This window comes from Cetorhinus maximus, chromosome X (assembly GCF_964194155.1).
Source record: "Cetorhinus maximus chromosome X, sCetMax3.hap1.1, whole genome shotgun sequence".
NCBI classification, from domain to species: domain Eukaryota; kingdom Metazoa; phylum Chordata; class Chondrichthyes; order Lamniformes; family Cetorhinidae; genus Cetorhinus; species Cetorhinus maximus.
The window spans coordinates 14,878,915-14,888,099 of NC_135917.1; the positions used below are offsets into that span (position 1 = coordinate 14,878,915).

Below are 9,185 nucleotides of genomic sequence, written 5' to 3' on the forward strand. Positions count from 1 at the left end.
GTATAGGGTTGCCAGGAAGTTTGCCCGTAGATCTGCCTAGTTCTGTACATCCTAACATAGCCAGAAACGTCATCCCACCATCCATGTCTCTAACTTCCACCCCAGCGTCAGCAGCTGCACAGAGTCCTGCTATTGTAGCTGCCATGCAGGGGAACACAAGCCCATTGCCAGGTGAGAAGTAATGGTCGGCATTTTATTGTTATGGCTGTATTAGATTGCAGGTATACTTGAGAAAGGGATTCATAAGGGTTATGTGATCCTGCGCTTGATAAATAATTTAGAAACTAAACAAAGAAATCATCTGGGGAGCATCCCTTCACATACTGCACGACATCACCATCCTGGAACATGAGGAAGAAACATAAACTATGTTGCGACTGCAGGAGTGACTTCAGTACATGAATAACACTCAAAAATTCAGTAAAAGCTGGTCGAATGCTGTCCTTTCACACTCTGGGACTGGGGGGTACAGTGGGTTATCACACTGTCCTTTCACACTCTGGGACTGGGTACAGTGGGTTATCACACTGTCCTTTCACAATCTGGGTCTGGGTACAGTGGGTTATCACACTGTCCTTCCAAGCTCGGACTGGGTACAACGGGTTATCACACTGTCCTTTCACAATCGGACTGGGTACAGCAGGTTATCACACTGTCCTTCCACACTCGGACTGGGTACAGCAGGTTATCATACTGTCCTTCCACAATCGGACTGGGTACAGTGGGTTATCACACTGTCCTTTCACACTCTGGGACTGGGTGGTACAGTTGGTTATCATACTGTCCTTTCACACTCGGACTGGGTGGCACAGTGGGTTATCGCACTGTCCTTTCACACTCTGTGTCTGGGTACAGTGGGTTATCACACTGTCCTTTCACACTCAGGGACTGGGTGGTACAGTGGGTTATCACATTGTCCTTTCACACTCGGACTGGGTGGTACAGTGGGTTATCACACTGTCCTTACACACTCTGGGACAGGGTGGCACAGTGGGTTATCACACTGTCCTTTCACACTCTGGGACTGGGTGGTACAGTGGGATATGACTCTGTCCTTTCACACTCTGGGACTGGGTGGTACAGTGGGTTATCACACTGTCCTTTCACACTCTGGGTCTGGGTGGTACAGTGGGTTATCACACTGTCCTTTCACATTCTGGGACTGGGTGGTACAGTGGGTTATCACACTGTCCTTTCACATTCTGGGACTGGGTGGTAGAGTGGGTTATCACACTGTCCTTTCACGCTCTGGGACTGGGTGGTATAGTAGGTTATCACACTGTCCTTTCACACTCTGGGACTGGGTGGTACAGTGGGTTATCACACTGACCTTTCACACTCTGGGACTGGGTGGTACAGTGGGTTATCACACTGTCCTTTCACACTCTGGGACTGGGTGGTACAGTAGGTTATCACACTGTCCTTTCACATTCTGGGACTGGGTGGTACAGTGGGTTATCACACTGTCCTTTCACACTCTGGGACTGGGTGGTACAGTGGGTTATCACACTGTCCTTTCACACTCTGGGACAGGGTGGTACAGTGGGTTATCACACTGTCCTTTCACACTCTGGGACTGGGTGGTACAGTGGGTTATCACACTGTCCTTTCACACTCTGGGACTGGGTGGTACAGTGGGTTATCACACTGTCCTTTCACACTCTGGGACTGGGTGGTACAGTGGGTTATCACACTGTCCTTTCACGCTCTGGGACTGGGTGGTACAGTGGGTTATCACACTGTCCTTTCACACTCTGGGACTGGGTGGTACAGTGGGTTATCACACTGTCCTTTCACACTCTGGGACTGGGTGGTACAGTGGGTTATCACAATGTCCTTTCACATTCAGGGACTGGGTGGTAGAGTGGGTTATCACACTGTCCTTTCACACTCTGGAACTGGGTGGTACAGTGGGTTATCACACTGTCCTTTCACACTCGGACTGGGTGGTAGAGTGGGTTATCACACTGTCCTTTCACACTCTGGAACTGGGTGGTACAGTGGGTTATCACACTGTCCTTTCACACTCGGACTGGGTACAGTGGGTGATCACACTGTCCTTTCACACTCTGGGACTGGGTACAGTGGGTTATCACACTGTCCTTTCACACTCGGACTGGGTGGTACGGTGGGTTATCACATTGTCCTTTCACACTCTGGGACTGGGTGGTACAGTGGGATAACACTCTGTCCTTTCACACTCTGGGACTGGGTACAGTGGGTTATCACACTGTCCTTTCACACTCTGGGTGGTACAGTGGGTTATCAAACTGTCCTTTCACACTCTGGGTGGTACAGTGGGTTATCACACTGTCCTTTCACACTCTGGGGCTGGGTGGTACAGTGGGTTATCACACTGTCCTTTCACACTCTGGGACTGGGTGGTACAGTGGGTTATCACACTGTCCTTTCACACTCTGCGACTGGGTGGTACAGTGGGTTATCACACTGTCCTTTCACACTCTGGGACTGGGTGGTACAGTGGATTATCACACTGTCCTTTCACACTCTGGGACTGGGTACTGTGGGTTATCACACTGTCCTTTCACACTCTGGGATTGGGTGGTACAGTGGGTTATCACACTGTCCTTTCACACTCTGGGACTGGGTGGTACAGTGGGTTATCGCACTGTCCTTTCACACTGGGACTGGGTACAGTGGGATAACACTCTGTCCTTTCACACTCTGGGACTGGGTACAGTGGGTTATCACACTGTCCTTTCACACTCTGGGTGGTACAGTGGGTTATCAAACTGTCCTTTCACACTCTGGGTGGTACAGTGGGTTATCACACTGTCCTTTCACACTCTGGGGCTGGGTGGTACAGTGGGTTATCACACTGTCCTTTCACACTCTGGGACTGGGTGGTACAGTGGGTTATCACACTGTCCTTTCACACTCTGCGACTGGGTGGTACAGTGGGTTATCACACTGTCCTTTCACACTCTGGGACTGGGTGGTACAGTGGATTATCACACTGTCCTTTCACACTCTGGGACTGGGTACTGTGGGTTATCACACTGTCCTTTCACACTCTGGGATTGGGTGGTACAGTGGGTTATCACACTGTCCTTTCACACTCTGGGACTGGGTGGTACAGTGGATTGTCACACTGTCCTTTCACACTCTGGGACTGGGTACTGTGGGTTATCACATTGTCCTTTCACACTCTGGGATTGGGTGGTACAGTGGGTTATCTCCCTGTCCTTTCACACTCTGGGACTGGGTGGTACAGTTGGTTATCACACTGTCCTTTCACACTCTGGGACTGGGTGGTACAGTGGGTTATCTCCCTGTTCTTTCACACTCTGGGACTGGGTGGTACAGTGGGTTATCTCCCTGTCCTTTCACACTCTGGGACTGGGTGGTACAGTGGGTTATCTCCCTGTCCTTTCACACTCTGGGACTGGGTGGTACAATTGGTTATCACACTGTCCTTTCACAGTCTGGGACTGGGTGGTACAGTGGGTTATCACACTGTCCTTTCACAGTCTGGGACTGGGTGGTACAGTGGGTTATCACACTGTCCTTTCACTCCCTGGGACTGGGTGGTACAGTGGGTTATCTTGGAGAGTTCTGATGAAGAGTCATACGGACTCGAAACGTTAACTCTGTCTTCCTCTCCACGGATACTGTCAGACCTGCTGAGTTTTTCCAGCAACTTTTGTTTTTGTATAGATTTTAACTGACTGAAGGTGCGAATGGAGTATTACTCTGTATCTAACCCCGTGCTGTAACTGTCCTGGGAGTGATTGATGGGGACAGTGTAGAGGGAGCTTTATTCTGTATCTAACCCCGTGCTGTACCTGTCCTGGGAGTGTTTGATGGGGACAGTGTAGAGGGAGCTTTACTCTGTATCTCACCCCGTGCTGTACCTGTCCTGGGAGTGTTTGATGGGGACGGTGTAAGGGAGCTTTACTCTGTATCTAACCCCGTGCTGTACCTGTCCTGGGAGTGTTTGATGGGGATAGTGTAGAGGGAGCTTTACTCTGTATCTAACCCCATGCTGTACCTGTCCTGGGAGTGTTTGATGGGGACAGTGTAGAGGGAGCTTTACTCTGTATCTAACCCCGTGCTGTAACTGTCCTGGGAGTGTTTGATGGAGACAGTGTAGAGGGAGCTTTACTCTGTATCTAACCCCGTGCTGTAACTGTCCTGGGAGTGTTTGATGGGGCCAGTGTAGAGGGAGCTTTACTCTGTATCTAACCCCGTGCTGTACCTGTCCTGGGAGTGTTTGATGGGGACAGTGTAGAGGGAGCTTTACTCTGTATCTAACCCTGTGCTGTACCTGCCCTGGTAGTGTTTGATGGGGACAGTGTAGAGGGACCAGGCATGATGCTATAGAGAAAACCATTGAACTTGCCAACTCTTGGCCTGCTCACAGTTCAGCAACTTGTATGAATCTAGTGCTGTTTTAAATTTCTGCCTGCAGGGTGCTTTAAGAGATAAGTGCAAAGTAAATGGAAGGAGTTAAAGATCAGAATGCCAAGCCTCGTGAGTGATTCTGAAGACTGTTTGACGGCTTCGCTGAAAGAACATTGAGATTGGTTGAGAAAGTTCTTGAAGAGGAGGCGATGGTACAGGGACCTAATCCTGGAGTTTTTAACAGCAGAGCTGAGGCTCGGCTACAGATGTATGGAAAAGGAGAATGGGTGAATGCTCTAAAGGCCAGAGGCATGAAGGGTACAGGAGGGGTCACAAGGTTGAAGCAAGTTGTGTTGAAAGGGTGCGGCATGATTATTTAGGGATTAATGATAAAATTGAAGAGATCGGAGAAAAGGAAACCAGTGTGGGTTTGTGATCACTGGGGAGATATGGACTCGAGGCACCTTTATTGAGATGGGAAATGAGCAGGAGAGTTTTGAACTAATTGATGTTTCTGGATGATCGGAATCTGACAAGAAGTGCGTCTGAATAATCAAGTCTCAAGGTGAGAAAGGCAAGGGTGAGGGTTTCAGTGATGGAGGGGCTTGTGAGATAGACTATGTTCCTGAAGTGGAAGTAAATGGTCTGAGTGATGCATCGGAGATAGGGCTCGAAACTCAGTTCAGTCTCCACATTACCAAGTGACTGGATAGAGTGGAGTTGGAAGGTATCAACACATTCATGGAACTTAGAGAGGAAGGCGAATGAAGAGTTGGGGTGGTAATCAGAGAGAACAAGTGAGTTTACGCTGTGGTTTTTTCAGGGGGACAGTTTTGAAAAGTTTGAGCCAATGCTGCTAAGCAAAGCGAGTTATTTGTAGTGTCAGCATAGATCCTGGGGCGATAGTTCAGGGGTCAGGACTCTGATAGGGAGCAGTAACCTTTCCCTCCTTGTCCTTCTCAACCTATCTGCATGATTGACCACACCATCCTCCTCCAACACCTCTCCCCTGTCATCCAGCTGGGTGGGACTGCTGTCACCCGGTTCCATTCTTAACTATCCAATCATAGCCAGAGTAACACTTACAATGGCTTCTCTTCCTGCTCCCTCACTGTTAACTCTGGTGTTCCCCCAAGGATCTATCCAACACAACATCACTCCTTCTCCGGAACTCCCCAGCATCACAGATGCCAGTCTTCAGCCAATTTGATTCATTCCACATGATATCAAGAAACGGCTGAAGATACTGGATATTGCAAAGGCTATGGGACCTGACAATATTCCAGCAATAGTACAGAAGACTTGTGCTCCAGAACTTGCCGCGCCCCTAGCCAAGCTGTTCCAGTACAGCTACAACACTGGCAGCTACCCAGCTATGTGGAAAATTGCCCAGGTATGTCCTGTACACAAAAAGCAGGACAAATCCAACCCGGCCAATTACTGCCCCATCAGTCTACTCTCAATCATCAATAAAGTGATGGAAGGGGTCATCAACAGTGTTACCAAGCGGCACTTGCTTAACAATAACCTGCTTAGCAATCACCAGTTTGGGTTCCGCCAGGGCCACTCAGCTCCTGACCTCATTACAGCCTTGGTTCAAACATGGACAAAAGAGCTGAACTCCCAAGGTGAGGTGAGAGTGACTGCCCTTGACATCAAAGCCACATTTGACATCAAGGAGCTCTAGTAAAATGATTCAATGGAAATCAGGTGGAAATCTCTCCGCTGGTTGGAGTCATACCGAGCACAAAGGAAGATGGTTGTGGTTATTGGAGGCTAATCATCTCAGTCCCAGGACATCACTGCAGGAGTTCCTCAGGGTAGTGTCCTCGGCCCAACCATCTTCAGCTGCTTCATCAATGACCTTCCCTCCATCATAAGGTCAGAAGTGGGGATGTTTGCTGATGATTGCACAATGTTCAGCACCATTCGCAACTCCTCAGATACTGAAGCAGTCCGTGTCCAAATGCAGAAAGACCTGGATAATATCCAGGCTTGGGCTGACAAGTGGAAAGTAACATTCACGCCACACAAGTGTCAGGCAATGACCATCTCCAACAAGAGAGAATCTAACCATCACCCCTTGACATTCAATGGCATTACCAACACTGAATCCCCCACTATCAACATTCTGGGGGTTACCGTTGACCAGAAACTGAACTGGACCAGCCATATAAATACTGTGGCTACAAGAGCAGGTCAGAGGCTAGGAATCCTGCAACGAGTAACTCACCTCCTGACTCCCCCAAAGCCTGACCACCATCTACAAGGCACAAGTCAGGAGTGTGATGGAATATTCCCCACTTGCCTGGGTGAGTGCAGCTCCCACAACACTCAAGAAGCTGGACACCGTCCAGGACAAAGCAGCCCCGCTTGATTGGCACCACATCCACAAACATTCACTCCCTCCACCACTGACGCACAGTAGCAGCAGTGTGTGTACCATCTACAAGATGCACTGCAGGAACTCACCAAGGCTCCTTAGACAGCACCTTCCAAACCCACAACCTCTACCATCTAGGACAAGGGCAGCAGATAGATGGGAACACCACCACCTGGAAGTTCCCCTCCAAGCCCCTCACCATCCTGACTTGGAAATATATTGGCCGTTTCTTCACTGTCACTGGGTCAAAATCCTGGAACTCCCTCCCTAACAGCACTGTGGGTGTACCTACACCACATGGACAGCAGCGGTTCAAGAAGGCAGCTCACCACCACCTTCTCAAGGGGCAACTAGGGATGGGCAATAAATGCTGGCCTAGCCAGAGAAGCCCACTTCCCTTGAATGAATTTTTAAAAACTTTCCACATGAACACTGGCAACACCCAGCTGTACCTCACCACCCCCTCTCTCAACTCCTCCACTGTCGCTATACTATCAGACTGCTTATCCGACATCCAGTTCCCTCCAACTGAATATTGGGAAGACTTAGCCATTGTTTTCAGTCCCTGCTCCATCACATGGAAGAATTGATTTTGGGGAGGGCATAGTTCGGTGCTGGGTGTTAGGTGAGAACCTACACCTTCTTGGAAGTTGCAAAATCAGATAGGTGTGAGGGGACATGAAGGAGGGGGAAGTGCAAATAACTTGTACGATTAACTATAATTTAATCAATTTGCTTACCATGCTGTTTTCTCTTTTCAAATTAAAAGCAGAAAACTTGAAAAAGACCTGAAGGGTAACTTGGCCGCAAAAAATTAGGATTAAGGGTTTTTCTCTGGTGGACTTATTTAGAAGGGCAATTATTAAACTGTTGCAGATTGTAATTGTTGTACTGCTTTCCATTTCCAAAAACTCATTCATGTGTTAGTCTTCACCTGAATAGCTTGTAATGGACAGTCGATGTAACAATGTGAACTGCAACCCAGGTGGTCTGAGTTATGTTGTATCCATGTGAAACCTTTGGACACTGGAGGTGTCCAGCGCACATTCACACCAGACAGAGTGTTTCTGGAACGTTACATTTGGTCACCTCAGCTTTCAAAGAGCAGTGAATGTGAGCAATGATTTTCTGATATTCCGCAGCCACTGGGAAAATCAGCTATTTTGTAACGCGCTCTTTTTATTTACCACACAGCAATCAGAGAAGGGGATCTTCAACTCTTTCATCTGAAGCATTGCCGTGAGGCAACAATTCCTAACCCCCTCCCTTTGGTTCTAAATCTCCACTTGAGCTAGAACAGACCTCGAGTGAAAATACACTCTGCGATGTCCGTCTCATTCGTTAAAATTTATTTTCTAGAGCAAGGCGTCACAATGCAGACAGAGGTGATGGCAACTCCGTCAGCAGCAGTCCCCCCGTCACAATGAGGTGAAACATCTGGAGCAAGACGCAGCATTCTATCGAGAGTGAATGTGGTGTACTAGTGTGAAGAGCAATTTGGGTGGATATGCTGAGATGTTCTCATTCGCAAGTTAAATGTGGTTAAAAGAAACAGCAATTCTGATCATTAGTGAAGGTAATTCTGATGTCAGTATTGTAAGAGTTGATATGTACAATGGAAAGTGACAATGCTACACAGACCAATGTAAAACTCATTGTATAATATTATGCTATTATTGCTAATGCATACACACCATCCACGCTCTCAGTTTAATAAACATCTGACATCCTTTGAAACTAACTAGGTTCCATTTCAAATATACCAAACTGTCATTATTAATTTGAGTACGCATGCCCCTATACTTTGTTCAATGCATTGTTGACTTTTGCTATTTTCCATATTGTGTCGATTGTGAAATATCTCATTGTGCCAATTTTGAGGGGGGGGGGGGATTTGATGTTGAGAAGACAATAGCTGGCTGTGGAACTTTTTATTTTCTTCTTGCTTTACAATCAGCAGTTTACATACTAAGCATTTCTGCCTTTAGCCCTGGTCCATTGTGTTAAGTGTGGTACTGTTGTCAGGTTGGGTTATGGCAAAGCCAAAAGTTCAAAGTTCCAAGTTTTGTGGATGTCGGACACCATACTTCAAGACGTTGTCTTCCATTTTTATTCAGCGGGTTTCAAAATCATTGTGGTACAATGTAAGATTCGGAATGTGGCAAAGCAGAAGGATGGCTGACCAGCGAGAATTGGACCAGGGCAGGAAGATGTGCAGGTAGGGCCGGGACAGGAGCTTTAGCTGAAGTTTGTGTCAACCCCCTGTAAGAAGATGTAAAGCACCTCATTCCAGTCCCGTTTCCAAGCCTGATCTCGTCTGACTTTGGGAAATAGCTTGACTTCCTTTGGCATCGATTGGCTGGACATTAAACACGAGTGTTTAATTTTAGATAAAATAATTTCAATAATAAGAGTTCCAGACTGTTCCCTGTGCCAG

The 9,185-nt window shown here is 47.8% G+C and overlaps 1 protein-coding gene across 1 annotated transcript in view; it reads left to right on the plus strand.

Moving 5' to 3' along the window:
* smarcc2 (SWI/SNF related BAF chromatin remodeling complex subunit C2) overlaps positions 1 to 8,489 on the plus strand; it is a 145,374-nt gene extending 136,885 nt beyond the window's left edge. The window contains exon 27 of the mRNA XM_078534530.1: positions 8,108 to 8,489. Coding sequence (XP_078390656.1) covers positions 8,108 to 8,175 — 68 coding nt within the window. The 3' untranslated portion in view covers positions 8,176 to 8,489. The remainder of the gene's footprint in view (positions 1 to 8,107) is intronic.
* The last annotated feature ends 696 nt before the right edge of the window (positions 8,490 to 9,185 follow it).